The following is a 16,197-nucleotide window of genomic DNA, read 5'->3' on the forward strand; positions in this document are numbered from 1 at the left end:
TGGGAAGAACACCTGGGCAGTCATGGGTCCCCTATCCATATCCATATCTATATCCATATATACTTAGCAGAGCCACATTTTAGAAACAGAGCTCCTAAAACATCAAGCCTCAGATCTTTTCATTTTTAAATTCAAGAGAAATAATCCTTGACTTCCTATTTCCTCCATTCTCTCCCCCCTACTCCTTGTTTCCTTCACAGCCCAAAATGAGTTTAGTGTATCTTTTCACTCTCTACTCAGTTTCTGGAGCTCTTGTACTAACAGATTGTACTCTTTTTGCTTCCCTCATAGCGATTTATTTATACCACTAATATAAGATTTATAGTAATATATGATAGCCTTATATGTTATATACATGATAGATGTTAGAAGTTCAAAGAATAATATGACATGGTCCCTACCTAAATAAGTCACCAGAGTACACTTGATTATTTACTAAATGCCAGTCACTGTGCTAAGTACTTCCTATGCATCATATAATCCTCATTGCAGCCCTGTGTCTTAGGAAATATTTTCTTCATTTCACAGAAGATAACAGAGAGACTAATTAATTAGCCCAACATTAAATGGGTGACACAGCAAATACTAACATCTAGGTAATAAAATAATAGAGTCCACATTCTTAAATCATTTTTCTTTATTATTTAAATTTATTTATTTATTTATTTATTTATTTATTTATTTATTTATTTATTTATTTAAAAGATTTTATTTATTTATTCATGAGAGACACACACACAGAGAGAGAGAGAGAGAGAGAAGTAGAGACACAGGCAGAGGGAGGAGTAGGCTCCATGCAGGGAGCCCAATGCGGGATCCGATCCTGGGTCACAAATTATACTACATTTTCATCTTTGATATTCTTCCTCTATTCTGGAACAATCAGAGAGGTGATACAGGAAAGAATGAAATCCCCAAGGATGCCCTTGCACCTTTTATCATCTGGGATCTCAGAACAGCAGAATACAGCGGATGCTGAAACATAAAAGTGCAATAATAAAATGATTGAATTGCTTAGGAAACAGTGATTTCAGCAAAACAGTTTTGCACAGTATCATATGAGGTTGCATTGTCCGCCTTCTCACTTGTTCCCCCTCCTGACTCCTCCTTCAACTTAGTTCACTTATATGAAATATCACCTGATCATCTGATTGGAATCATCATTAATATCATCACCTGATATGGTGAAAGCAGGATCGTCAGGATCCAACATCAGAAAGGAAGGACTCAGCATTAGAACCCTGTTCCCTCACGCTACATGACCACAAAGACATCCAAACCCTCTGCTACAGCTTCTGATCAGCTTCTGTGAGCCTCAGAATCTAGCACTGTGTCCAATTAAGAAAGAAGAAAAATGCATTTTTGGGGTATTCCTTTTCTTTTGCAGTGTGTCTGCTGCCTGCTAGATCCCCTCCTTGCATTTTTCATAATCTGTTTATAAAATTTCAGATGAGTTTTCTTGATTCTTCATTCCTGACTTAGATGTGCTGACATGCTAGGTCAAAACCAAGAAAGTGTTATAGTGGGGTAAAATTTAAAGACCTAGTTAAAAAAAAAATCACTTAAGCAGAAACTGTAGGTAGAGTTGGGGAAGAGAATATGAAAGGGAGATGTGCTTCGAATCAGAATGAGAAAGTCGAATCATTCATCACAGGAGTAATTCCTCACTTACTTATTGCTGCTAGTTGTCTACTGTGTCTCTGGCACTTAGGACAGTCCTGACAAATATTGCACTATCACTAAACAGACATTGAATGAATAAAGGGGCGCATGAGTGATCACTCCATCCCTGCTGGCTGAAGCAGAGTGACCATTTGTCAGAAATAATGTAAAAGGATTTGTGCTCTAGATGGAGGCTAAACCTCTGCCTCTAAGATTCCTTGCAGTAGTTACTCCAGTAATGTCAACTCATTCATTCTAGATCATTTCTCTAATCAGAAAAAAAAAAAAACATAATAGACCGATGTAATGTGGAGTCATTATTAGCATTATATCGAAATCTTTAACATTTAAAAAAAAATAGGTTGATGTGGATCTTTCCTAAAGAGTGGCCTACAGGTAAAACCTTATCCTGGTGACAGTAGGATAGAACATGTGAAAGATATTGACAGTAGGGAATAAGGTAGAGCATGTGAAAAGTATTGAGGATCCAAGTAGCCATCTCTTTCTCACAAAACCACTTGGAAATGTTTGAGGAGTCACTAGCACTGTGAATTCAGGGTATAGGAGATCATCAAATAAAGCACTCACGTTTTTCCAGCATGGTACAACTCGAAAGCTTTGTGGAGTTGGTCAAAAGGCAACTGATGGGTTACTAATGGATCTATATTAATTTTATTTTGCAGGTAATCAGTCACTAGGTGGTGAATACAGTCTCTGGTTTTATAATCTGCAAAACAAAAAGGCCTTTGTAATAACATTTGAGAAGTGCCAAACCAACCGAAAAAAAAAATTATGTCAGGGAGATTTTCTTCTGAAAATTTGACACTGAACATGGAAAATAAATCATTTATACATCAGAAGCCATTGACTACTGTTGCTAAGTGTGGCTTCTATAGAAGTCCTGTTACCTAGAATTCCTTTGGAGAAAAGTTGGGTCAATATTCACATGTTACTGAGTTGAAAATGATCCTTTTAAACTAGCAGTCTCTAGCTCACTTCCTGGGCTTACTATTGCATAAACATTTCCTCCTCTGTGTATTCACACACATGGAGATGGCACTGGGAATTTACTATCAGAGAAATGGGGTCAGATGAATATTAATAGACTAGATAATAGAATATTATCTAGATATCTATTATCAGATAGAATATTAATTGACTAAAGCTGTTGGTCAATATTGTTCATAAACAAGGGCCCTTCTGGAAAGATAAAAGCCAGCATCAAAACACTAGGTTGGTGTTACATACTTTTATGTAATCTTACATATATATATATGGTGTCCTATAACTACCTAAGAAGCTTTGCTGCTAAAAGAGCACAACAAACCCACCAGCATGGAACTGAAGTTGACTGAATTATTTGAAACACCGGGAAAACCCAAAAAATACTTTGCAGGGGATAAAAATTGTATTTGAACTTAAAAAAAAAAAAAAACCTATTTAACTAAATTAACTGAAATTGACTTACAAAATCTGCAAAATTTTCCAACTTATTGGATAAGTTTTTTCTACCATTATAGCTCTGTTTCCTCAAGGAGAGGAATTTTGGTCTGTGTCTTACCAAGTTAGAAGGGATTTCATGAGAGAAACCAACCAGTGCCTCCTATTCACTGACCCACCTCCTAGACATACACCCTTCATCGTCCGGCCGGAGACAATCATCGGGGCGTCCAGGGAAAGCTTCGAGTTTAATGGAGCTACTCCAACAATCAGACAAACACCATAGCTCCGGTGGCAGGAATCCCAAGCAGCAAGCTGATAAAGACAATAACGACCATAAGCACTTTCCCACACATAAGTAACAACCACCACCAGAGGTGGAAGGAATCGTGTTGCTAGATCTGAACCTCTTCCAGGCCAGATGCTGCCTCCAGGGTTGCCTGTAACAGGACCTCACTAGCGAACCAGTAGAGCTTAGTGGCAAGGAGCACAGCCTGTGCTAGCTGTGTGACCTTAGGTAAGTCACCTAACCTTTTTATACCTCAGTTTCTTCATTTGTAAAAAGAATGATACTATCATAGAACTGTTATGAAGATTAAGTGATTTATCATTCTTAGAACATTTAGAACACTGTCTGGCATGTAGTAAGGACCATATACTTGTTAAATGAAATTACCTGTTGCCTTTTATCTGGACTTTCTCACTTGCTATGGTTCTCGGTCTGACTCATTTGTATTAAAACAAAACAATTATATACATATTGTGTGTGTGAAGCTTTATTTTTTTTCAAGGTTTTATTTATTTGTTCATGAGACACACACACACACACACACACACACAGAGACAGAGGCAGAGATACAGTCAGAGACACAGGCAGAGGGAGAGAGGCAGGCTCCATGCAGGGAGCCCGATGCGGGACTCGATCCCGGGTCTCCAGGATCACGCTGAAGGCTGAAGGTGGCGCTAAACCACTGAGCCACCTGGGCTGCCTAGAAGCTTTATTTTTTTAAATTCACTTTTGTAGGGGTATACAGTGTGCTTCTTTATATCTATTTATTTTACTTCCTTTTCTGGTTCATAACCCTGTTGTCTTTCTCCTTTCTTCTTTTTTGCCTTATTTTCTCTTTCCTGTTACCTATATCACTACCTTTTCTTCCTTTATTTTTCAATCAATTACATTAAGTACACACTGAGACATATTAAATGTTTACATTTTGTCCTCTAAATTGTAAGACCCAAAATATGGTGCCTATTTTATTCACTCTTCTATCCCTAGAACATAACATATTGGTGCATAGGAATTCATTTTTTGAATGAATGAATGGTTCTAATAGAGGACCCATAATTATCATGTGAATTAGATAATGTTTATGCTTAAATATAAAAGCAAATATGCAGAGCTAGGAACAAAGAAAAGGGAATACTGGTATTATGGCCTTTTGAATCTTTAAACTTTGTGTACTGTAATAATATATTTTTAAGTATATATTGCTTTTATTTTTATTTTTTTAAAGATTTTATTTACTTATTCATGAGAGACACAGAGAGAGCAAGAGAGGCAGAGACACAGGTAGAGGGAGAAGCAGGCCCCATGCAGGGAGCTTGATGTGGGACTCGATCCTGGGATTCCAGGACCATGCCCTGGGCCAAAGGCAGGCGCTAAACCACTGATCCACCTAGGGATCCCCTGCTTTTATTTTTAAATAAATGTTTTAGAGTGCATTTATGTTCTGTTCTTATAGCTGGGGTCTACAAGTCCAAAACATATGTTCAGGAGAGTTTATACCAATCTAGGTGAGGATATTTAACACATACTTCCCTCCGCCTTAAGCATATAATCACCATGCCCCAAGTCCACGTACCATGGTATCACTGAGTCCAATAGCCTCAAAGGCAAAGTCAGCACCAACTCCTGTCATTTCCATGACCACCTGCTGGACAGGCTTCTTGAGTTTTTGAGGGTTGAGACAATCAGTGACCCCTAATGCTCTTGCCCGGGGAAACTTCTCCTCATTGATATCAACCCCAATGATTCTAGAAGCACCAGATGCTTTACAGCCCATGACAATGGCTGAACCGATTCCACCAAGTCCAAAGACCACGCAGGTGGAACCATGAGTGACCTACAAATTCACAAGGAATGTTTATATTAGGAATCAAACCTGGGCACATATGTAATTAAGAAAACAAGCAAACAAACAAAAACAACAGTTGAAACTTTCGGCTCTATAAATAACAGTTGAATGTTTAGACTGATTGGCTTAGTTTTGATGTTTTCCAGGCAAATCACTATGACAGACACTAACACACAGGTACCTTCCTCACCTTGGCTGAGTGCACAGCAGCCCCATAACCTGTAGGCACCTCACAACTTATGAGACTGACTTTATCCATAGGAGCAGCATCATCAATTTTTGCCACTGCAATCTCAGGAACAACAGTATATTCAGTGAACGTGCTTGTGCGGAAAGAGTGATAAATCTTTTTTCCTTTGCAAGTAAATCTGCTAGTCCCATCCAGCATTAATCCAGAAGAAGGTAGAACACTGTTCCGTGGTGGCATAGACACAGGTAGAGGCAGCAGCATAGACACAGGGATTTGTAAAGACAGAAGCGAGTACCTTTAGTTACAGGTCAGTACTTATACAATATCAGCAATTTGATAAAAGAATAATAGGGTAAATTACTAACTCTTGCTTCTCACAGAAGTTTCCTTTGGGATGCAAGCAGGAACTGCATTCTCTACACTGTGGAATAATAAGTGTGAGGACTTTATCTCCTATATATAAAAAAAATAATACAAGCATTAGTTTAAAACATTATTGGAACAGAAATACAATAATATGTTTATAAAAGTTTCATTGGATGGCTTAAAAACTTGCAGGCAGGTTATAGCAGCCAGGATAACATTGCCCATTGCTGTTTTCTTTTTAAGTTTTTATTTAAATTCCAATTAGTTTGAGGTATACAGTATAGTGATTCAGCACTTCCAAGTGCCCTCCTTAATACCCATCATCTATTACCCCAATCCCCCACCCCCCTTCTGGTAAACATCAGTTTGTTTTCTATAGTTGAGAGTCTGTTTCTTGGTTTGCCTTCCTCTCAGGTATTTTTTTTTTCTTTTCCTTGCTTGTTTGCTTAGTTTTTTAAATTCTACATATAATTTAAATCGCATGATATTTCTCTTACTCTGACTGACTTATTTTGTGTAGCAGAATACTCTCTAGCTCGATCCATGTAAGTGAAATCTTGCCATTTGATGGCATCTTGCAAGATTTCATCGTTCTTATGACTAATATTCCATTATATATATATATATATATATATATATATATATATATATATATATCACTTCTTCTTTATCCATTCACCATTTGATGGACACTTGGGCTGTTTCCATACATTGGCTATTGTTGATAATGCTGCTGTAAACGTTGGGGTCCATGTGTCTCTTTGAATTAGAATTTTTGTATTCTTTGGGTAAATATCTAGTTGTGCACAGTTGTTGGATCATAGAGTAGTTCTATTTTTAATTTTTTGAGGAACCTCTGTAGTGTTTTCCAGAATGGTTGTGTCAGTTTGCATTCCCACCAACAGTGCAAGAGGGTTCCCCTTTCTCTGAATCCTTGCTGACACCTGTTGTTTCCTGTGTTGCCCATTACTGTTTGGAAGGAGAAACTATATAACCTGGTTTTAGAAATGACATTATTCTTTTGGGCAAATAATGGATATTTGGGAATATTTCTTATAGGGTAGATAGTTGTAGGTCTGCTTTCCCCCTGCTCTGGAAATAGAATGAAACTAAGAATGAATCTTAAAGATGTTATCTAGCTTAACCCTTTTGTTTTTCATTTGAAGGATTTAAGCCCCACAGTGTAGTCACCTGCCTAGAGTGGTCCAATCAGGTAATAAGAAAGCACTTTTCATTGAGTCTTTTTGCCCATGGTGGCACACTGACTCATAGCAGCCTCTGACATATTTTCTTTAGTGGGGCTTAGTTCCTAGATATGCTAATTCCAGAGAATAAAAGGGATCACTCTCCATTTGCAGAGGGAGCACTTAATGCAGAGGGTAGTTTTAGGTTGCAGAGTTCTGGACACGATGTTGATTATATTTGGATCCAGTCATTAGTTAGCACACCTGGGCTCTAGGGTGACAGGCTGGATGGGGTCTAAAAAGAAAATTAATTAACACAGTCATCACAGACTTAGAAAGGCCTGGTCAGAGGTCTACAACATTGTTCTGGATGGCCCCTACAAATTTTCCTAACAAAGAAATAGCTCTCTCTCCTTTGGCCTCTTGCAGAGTTTAGATGGCATTAAAATCTCTACAAGTTTATATAAGGCACATGTCTTCATTGGCTCTTAAAAATTCCAAAGATCCTGGATCTCAAATTCAGGAGAACTTTTGGTCTTTTATCCTTTCCCCTCCAAATGTTCATTGTTTTCCACAAAACTTTCAATGGATTTTTTTCTAGCTAAAGAGGAGTTAGAGCATATATTCCACCTGTTTGCATTATGTTATTAGACACATAGAGATTATGCTTTTTACTTTTGTCCTCCTGTGTGCCTAGTGTCAGATGCATGGTAGACATTCCATAATTTTTTGCTAAATCAGTTCCCCAGTAAGAGCTTCACAAGTGTCCTGACCATGCATTTTCTTAAATCTCTTGGTGTGCCTGGCTCCAAGCTGTGAGGTCTGTAATATCTTAATCTGTGTGATTGCTCTTATTCATTCTATTCATTTCAGTCATGCTAAGAATAGCTATGTCAAGATCTTTTTTGATAGTCTGGGAAAGAACATATACTTGCTTTCTTTGATTCTTTGAAATATATCATTATCATCCTGTCAATGAAAAGTCAAATTCTGTATTCCAGTTGATTAGAACATTCATTTGTCAAACATTCTAATGCATTCTAATCCTGAGACAGGTACTATGCTAAGCATGTGAGGGGTACAAATATATGTAAGAAACAGTCTCAATATTTTTCAATCATTTAGAATTCCACTGGTCCTATCTCAATACTCATTTAGCTATGGATATATATACTTGGCTCAGCGACTGGCCCTTTGGATTGCTAGAGAAGACAGCAGAGAAACTGTGTGAGTCTTGGAATCACTGGATACAATTAATATAATGATAAATGATTAGTTAGAAGAGTCTAGAGGCAAACCAATTTTTTCCTGTAAATATGTTAATACATTTTAAGTTCATCCTCTGTGCAAAGTTGTTCTTTGGGAGGCTGTTTGTGAGCAGGGTCCTATGTCCCCACTTCTTTTTTTTTTTTTTTTTTTTTTCCTATGTCCCCACTTCTTACCTGGTTTCACTGAGGTCACACCTTTGCCAATACTCTCCACAATCCCAGCTCCTTCATGGCCTGGGATGAAAGGAAAGATTGCTGAGAGTAATCCTTTTATTGCATGATCATCAGTACCACAGATCCCTGTAGATGCCAGCTGCATAGGAATTAAGTGACAAAAGATCAATTGGTTTGGAAATTTTCTTTCTTTCTTTTTTAAATCTGAGATTGATTATTAAATTTTTTTTTTACATGAATTATGTCATTTTATCCCTATACCAATCCTCAGAGGAATCAGGACAGGTCTTATTGTTTCCAATTTAGAGATGAGGAAAGGGAGATTCAAAAATTGAGAATGACTTGTCCAAAGTCATATGACACATGTTCAGATCTGGAAATAAATTTTTGTTTTTTGAAATCTATTCTGTATATATAGGTCATCAGATAGTTTTGAAATATGAGGGATAATTGCATACAATGAAGGACTTTTTGCCCACATTATCAATAGCACCACCATTGAGAAACAAAGAATTTTAGGCCCATATTGTGGAATGTTTTTCCTGTGCTCTGGGGAAATCTGTTTTTAGCATTTTAAACTTGTATGTTGAAAATATTCTTTAAATTAATAATATTAAATTGGGGGGCCTGGGTGGCTTAGCAGTTGAGCGTCTGCCTTTGGCTCAGGGCATGATGATCCCAGGGTCTGGAATCAAGTCCCACATCAGGTTCCTTGCGTGGAGCCTGCTTTTCCCTCTGCCCATGTCTCTGCCTCTCTCTGTCTCTCATGAATAAATAAATAAAATCTTAAAAAAATAAATTAATAACATAAAAGTGAGTTTCAGTTAAAATTAACCACTGTAAAATTTAGTTGACATTGAGAAGTTTTTTTTGTTTTTGTTTTTGTTTTTTTTTAAAGATCACGCCCTGGACTGAAGGTGGTGCTAAACCTCTGAGCCACCCGGGCTGCCCGACATTGAGACATTTTAAAACTTAGTTAATGGCCTGAGTTTTCTTGTCTGTTAATAGGCCTGACCGAACTACATTGATCATAAAAATGAAGCATTTCATATACCATGGTCCCTAAATAACTGCTCCGCTGCAATACAAGCACAAAAGCATGTGCCCGAGCATACCGACTGCTTTTCCAGTAAGTGTAATGGGAGCGGCCGAGTTTATAACTGGAACACTGGGATCAACTGTGGCATAGGATTGTGGCTAATCGCTAAGTAGATATGCTCATGACAACTATGCTGTGCTTTGGGTTCCTATTAAAATGGCTTCAAGGGCAGCCTGGGTGGCTCAGCAGTTTAGCGCCTGCCTTTAGCCCAGGGCCTGATCCTGGAGACCTGGGATCGAGTCCCACATCGGGCTCCCTGCATGGAGCCTGCTTCTCCCTCTGCCTGTGTCTCTGCCTCTCTCTCTCTGTGTGTGTCTCGAATAAATAAATAAAATCTTTAAAAAATAAAAATAAAAAAATAAAATGGCTTCAAGATGCTATCAAAGGCTAAAAATGTTGTTTTAGGTATGCAGCAGTCTGGAATCTCCTCATTAGGTTTGTTCTATATATCAGATAAGAATATGCAATTATTTTTGGGAGGTTGTCTCTAGCAGTAAGTGGAGATGGAACTGTCTGTGCTTATGAACAGATCCAGTCCGTTAGCTTGATTTTGTCCAGGGTTCAGTGTGGTGTTGCTCAGGTTCTTGCTGCTGCAACTTCTACCTTGGTGAATCGTGGATTAATTATTTGGGTTTTAGCCTTTGTAGCAAAGGAGCGTATAGGTGTAAGAACAGAGCATATTGGCTAATTAACTAGGAAACATTTCGGCAGATGGTGACCCAGTACAAAATAAATACTAATTAAAAGCTGTTTGGATGGCTCATAAATAGAAGAATATAGCTTCTGAATAGCAGTCAGATAACTAAATTCCTTTCTCTGTGTACGTTCTTATCACCTTTCGTTTTATTTTTTACAATCAAATCTTTAGCGTAACACTGGACATGGAGCTGATAATTTAGTTAATGTTACTTCCCATTTTCTCCTGTTTTGTCTTTCACTGCCTGTCTTTTTCTACTTTCCTACTTCCCTTCACTCCCTTTCCCTCTGTCATCTTTACAATTCCCTTCATTTCTTTTTTCCTATAACCATCCTCCTATACCCTCTACTTTGATTAGATATGGTATGGACTAGAAGCATGTGGCTTTCACTATCTGTTGTGTTCATTAAATCAAGAGTTGAGTTTCCTAAGTCTCAAATTAGAAGATAGATGAATTTAATATTTAATAAGATTTAAAGCAATAATACTCCTAAAATTGGGTATTTAATGATTTGGTAAAGTTTGACTGAGAGTTGATATGAGTGGCAAGGAGCCTTTTCCCATGCCTGATATAAGTTCTGTTCAATAATTGTTAACTCTTCTCAGTTGCTTTGGATACTATTATGGAGTCCTAGATGCTCATTCCTAGAAATTGAAATTTTACCGCACAGTGAACTTTTTCAGACAAACTCCAAGATTATTATAATGTATGAGCCCAAAACAACAGAGATGGAAAATTAGTCTGTTAGTCACTGCATATTCCTTTGTTGACATCAACTTTGTGTCATAGAGGTAGGAGGAAATGCACTTCTTGTCTTCTTTCCCTCAAAAATGAAAAAAAGTTACCACTTAAAACACCTTCTAGGTCACATTGTGAGGTATATAGGCCTATGATATTATATAATTTAAGTAAAAATTTCAATACTGGCAAAAGGATTATGTGGATGAGTGAACTACCACTACTTTACAAGTATGAAGAATATCTTAAACTTTCATTACCTCTATTCATTTATCCTAGTTTTACAATTTCCTCTTTTACAAAGAAAAGTGGACAGACCGCAAATGCAAATTTTATACATATTATATATAATATATATGATATATATAATATATAATAATAATATATAATATATATATATGAAACTGAACAGGAGTTCCTTACATTTACCTTCATAGGTAAAAGTTAAAAAACTTAAATTTACCTTAATACGCACTTCCCCAGCCTTTGGTGGCTCAACTTGTACTTCCTCAATTGAAAGAGTAGAATTTGCTGCCCAGGCAATGGCTGCCCGGCATGTAATTGTCTGTGGACACAATGACATTAAAATGATATCATTTAGTGAAAAATTTTAACTTTTATTCCGATCATACAAATGACACTTATTTGTTATAAATAGTAAAAATACGAAAGTCAAAAAGAAACAGAAGAAAAATCATTGTAATTTCAGATACAACCTGTTGAAATTTTAGCATATCTCCTTCCGGTCTCTTAGAAGAATTTTGATATAGTTGAGATCGTGTTTATAAGCAATTTTGTATTCAGCTTTTTTCTAGTAACCATCACCATATATTGAGCATTTACCATTTACTTGTCAGTAAGCATTTTCTCATGACTTCAGTATATGTACTGCCAAAACGAGCACTTCTCATGACTTCAAATGCTTTGTAATCAGAATTTTAAATGGCTACTTTATATTTCATCCTGTGAATGTGTCCCAATTTGCTTTGTAACTATCTAGACATGTCATCATTTTCATTGTTTTAACTATTCTAAAGTATATTGTGATAACCAACTTTGTTCATAATTTTGACTTGCTTGGTTTCCTTAAGTAATGATTACTTTGGAAAAGATAAAGACATTATTAGGGCTAAATTGATTTCCCAAGCTGTTTACAGAAATGTTGAATAATTTGGCACAATTCCTAGAAATGTAAAAGAATATCTGTAAACATTATTTATTCCACTCTCATCAGCATTGACAGTAGTCATTAAAAGCAAAGTATCCAATAGGTACAAAAAGCTATTTATTTATTTATTTATTTATTTATTTATTTATTTATTTTTTAGCTATTTCTTTTCACTAGCACTTTTTGAATGCTAATGATGTTGAGTATATTCTCTGTCTTATGTAGTCATATGTATTTTCCTGTTTTGTGGAGTGTTTGGTCATATAGTTAATGTAAGTATCTACTGGCATCTTGGCATTTTTCTTATAATTCATTTGACCCCTTTACACATTAAAGGAGTGAGCTATTGTCTGTCAGCTTATTGTACATCATTTTCCCTGGTTGACATTTGAACCTTAATTTTTATGAAGTTACATGCATTCATGTGCACACACATTTTAAAATTTTGGTTACTCGAAGTATCTTCTCCTTGTTATTTATTCCATTTTTATACTTTGGAAATTCTCTCCCTGTAGAGACTAAATATTTCTTATCTTCTTTCTAGATTTTTATAGTTTGCTTTTTAAATCCTTTACTCTTAAAATTATTTTTTGTATGATGTGCAATTATAGAATCTAAATAATTGTCCTAGTGCAAACTCTTGATTGTTTCTCTAATTTCTGCTTGAATTAGCCCCTTTACTATATAAGTTCTTATATTTACAAGTTTCTCTTTGGAAGCTGTTTCTATTGTCCCATTTATCTTCTTGACAGTTCTTGCAGCAGCATCTTGATGATTTTAATACTTTAATTTTTTTATATATCTTAATATCTGGTGGGATTAGTACCCTTTATAATTTTATGTATGTTCCATTTGCAAGTTTACTGCGCTAGTAATTGTAAGATATACTAAGCTGACTAAATCTGTTATGTCTCCAAGAAATTTAGATACCACTACAGGAGCTAATATATGTCTTATACTACAAAGAAAAAGGACAAATGCCAAGAAAAGAAATTCAAATAAAATGATACAAAAAAATTACTTCTGGGGTGCCTGGTTAGCTCAAGTGTCTGCCTCTTGGTTTTGGCTCAGGTCATGATCTCACGGGTTGTGAGATTGAGCCCCGAATCTGGCTTCTTGCTCAGCTGGGAGTCTGCTAGAAAGATTCTTTCTCTCTGCCCCTCCTGCCCACACTGCCCCCTCTTAAAATAAATAAATAAGTCTTAAAAAAAGAAAAGAAAAACATTATTTCTTTCAGGATGAAATAATTCTGCTTTTACCTACCAAACTCAAGTAAAAATTTATACTTTATGAAAAAACTTCTGTAATTTCTTTTTTTTTTTTTTTTTTAAGATTTATTTATTCAGAGAGGGCGCAAGAGAGGTAGAGACACAGGCAGAGGGAGAAGCAGGCATCATACAGAGAGCCCGATGTGGGACTTGATCCAGGGTCTCCAGGATCACACCCCGGGCTGCAAGCGGCGCTAAACCGCTGCGCCACCAGGGCTGCCCTGTAATTTCAAAATGATACACACAAGGCAAAAAAACTTGGAAAATTCAGACTAGGGTACAGGGGAAAAACTGCAAGGTTGGCACCCAGCTATTACTATTTATAACATTTTAGGGTCTTTCCAATTGATATCCTATATGTGTTTGTGTAATCATACTAAGAATATTGTTTTACAGTCTACTCTTGCAGTTTGCTTTATAAGTGCTTTATAGGTAATTTAAAATGATCACGTAGGATTTTATTTACTATAATATTTATTTAACCAGTTTCCTAATATCTGACACATCTCACTTCCAGTGTTATACTTTTTATTTTTTGAGACAGAGAGAGAGAGAGAGAGAATGAGAGAGAGTATAAATGTTGGGAGGAGTAGAGGGAGAGGGACAAGCAAGCTCCATGAGGAATGCAGAGCCCAACATGGGGCTCTATCCCACAATCCCAAATCAAGAGCTGAGCTGAAATCAAATCAGAGGCTTAACCAACTGAGCCACTCAGGCGCCCCTCCAGTGTTATACTCTTAAAAACAATGCTATAGTTAACATGTATATAAAAACAACCTATGGGACACCTGGGTGGTTCTGCAGTTGAGGGTCTGCCTTTGGCTCAGGGCATGACCTTGGGGTTCCGGGACTGAGTCCCACATCGGGATCCCTGAGAGGAGCCTGCTTCTCCCTCTGCCTATGTCTCTGTCTTCTTTCTGTGTTTCTCATGAATAAATAAATAAAATCTTTTAAAAAATAAATATTTCCTTTGATTAAATTTCTGAGTCAAATGATAGGCATATTTTTAAGATATTTGATACAATGTTGTCAAACTATCACCCAAGAAGTGTCTAGTAAGCTATTTTCCCAGCAGTGATGTTTGAGTTTCTGCAGGTGGGAAAACATTAGGTATTATTAGAAATCTTTACTAATCTGATGGGAGAAAATGGTGTCTTAATTTTGTTTCAGTGTACACTTTTTGGACAAGTAATGGAAATGACATAGATCTATTTTAAAAGTAGCACTTACTTTGTCTGAAGTGTCCATGGTGAGTTTTCTTCCCTTGATGCTTTAAAGGTATAGCTGAGAGGACTGCACTTCCTTGACTGCTCCTGGGCAAGCCACACAGATTATTTATAATGTTTGCACTTCGAAAGTTATTAAAAGTAATGACATAATCACGCACCAACAAGGGAAAACCAGACAGGTGAAGTGGTTGGTAAATAAGTAAAGGTGAAGGAATGTGGGAGAGTGATTGGGGAGGGAGCGGGTTAAAACAACGATGCTGAATAAGGAGAGCTTAAAAGGTAACAGTGAGGGACACCTGGGTGGCTCAGCAGTTGAGTGTCTGCCTTTGGCTCAGGGTGTGATCCTGGGGTCCTGGGATCGAGTCCCACATCGGGCTTCCTGCATGGAGCCTGCTTCTCCCTCTGCCTTGTCTCTCTCTCTCTCTCTGTGTCTCTCATGAATAAATAAATAAAATCTTTAAAAAAATAAAAGGTAACAATGAGTGAGTGAGAAGGCAATGAAAGGATTATTAAAATGTGAATCAAGTGATAGAAACTAAGAGGAAGATCATCTACTAATTAGTTAACAATGTGAATGTCAGTTACATGAAACGTATCCTTGGATCCAGGTAATGGAAGTACAACACAGGGTCTCTGGGAGTCAAAAAAGATGGAAAAAGCACAAATAATGATACAAAGTACTAAGAAAAAGCTGAGAAGACAGTAACAAAGATGATAAATGCTAAAAGCAATATGAGGTCATTGTGAATGATTAGAGAGTTTTATTTAAGTGAGACTTGAACTGCATCTGGAAGAAAGAATTTATATAAAATAAAGTAATGGGTAGCATATTCAAAATGAGAGTTTGAGCTTAATCAAAGAAAAGTGAAACTGCATGATGTTGACTTTGGGTAATGCTAATAATGATGATGATGATGCGATTCCTGATAATGATAAGGATGATGATGACCTCAGGCTACCTTTTAATATTTGCTTACTGCAGTGTTTCTCTACATCAGAATGTGTAATGGGAGGTTGTTAAAAGTTTATAACTCTGGCCATACCCTTGATATTCTGGCTTCTGCTGGATAAGGATCCCATGGCAAATAATAGACTAGAAAACATCAAGGTATGACTTATTAATTGGCAGAATAAGACTGTGAGTTCTTTGGTTGGCTACTCAGGCTGCCCCTAATTCACATCTCCTAGACATTATTTGTCCAGAGCTTCCTTGGAGGAGGCCAATGAAGCAATTTCTCTCCTGAGAACATATTATCTTCACAGTTCACAGTTACTATAAGGAGAGAGTAATTTGGGGCAAGCTTCAGTAATTAGTACCTCTCGAGGTTTGGAGTTTTTCTGGCAACAGAACTCTCTTAGCCCTCTAGTCAGTTGTTTATAAGTTTCATTTTAAGTGTTTTATATCTGTTAATAATTCAGAAATCCTCTCAGGGTCCTGGCCCTAACACTGCTTCTATCTTATCATAAAGCCTAGGGACTAACCAATATCCTCACATACCTAGGATATTGTGAAACTCTTGCTATAAGACTTGGACCAGAAACTGAGCTCGGGTGAGGCTTGGTTTCTTTGCTCTGAAA

The 16,197-nt window shown here is 36.9% G+C and overlaps 1 protein-coding gene across 2 annotated transcripts; it reads right to left on the minus strand.

The window, feature by feature from the left end:
* Window positions 1–730: 730 nt before the first annotated feature.
* Window positions 731–14,759, minus strand: LOC140623965 (alcohol dehydrogenase 1-like). Of its 2 annotated transcripts, XM_072810749.1 has the most exons (9): window positions 14,621–14,759; window positions 11,418–11,519; window positions 8,420–8,558; window positions 5,793–5,880; window positions 5,428–5,647; window positions 4,965–5,225; window positions 3,282–3,417; window positions 2,251–2,389; window positions 731–975 (listed from the first exon to the last, which is right to left on the minus strand). In XM_072810749.1, the coding sequence occupies exons 1-9, from the start codon at window positions 14,636–14,638 to the stop codon at window positions 951–953; spliced, it is 1,128 nt and encodes a 375-aa protein (XP_072666850.1). In that variant the 5' UTR covers window positions 14,639–14,759; the 3' UTR covers window positions 731–950. The 2 variants fall into 2 exon arrangements, with proteins under 2 accessions (XP_072666850.1, XP_072666851.1); XM_072810750.1 differs by lacking the exon at window positions 14,621–14,759 and having other exon boundaries at window positions 11,418–11,537.
* Window positions 14,760–16,197: the final 1,438 nt, after the last annotated feature.

This window comes from Canis lupus, chromosome 33 (genome assembly GCF_048164855.1).
Source record: "Canis lupus baileyi chromosome 33, mCanLup2.hap1, whole genome shotgun sequence".
In the NCBI taxonomy this organism is placed as follows: Eukaryota; Metazoa; Chordata; class Mammalia; order Carnivora; family Canidae; genus Canis; species Canis lupus.

Coding starts and splice junctions, on each gene's coding strand:
- LOC140623965 (XM_072810749.1), bottom strand. Junction 5,226..5,427: donor CTGCTGTGCACTCAGCCAAG/GTGAGGAAGGTA, acceptor GTGAATTTGTAG/GTCACTCATGGTTCCACCTG. Junction 3,418..4,964: donor TTGGACTCAGTGATACCATG/GTACGTGGACTT, acceptor TGTCTTTATCAG/CTTGCTGCTTGGGATTCCTG.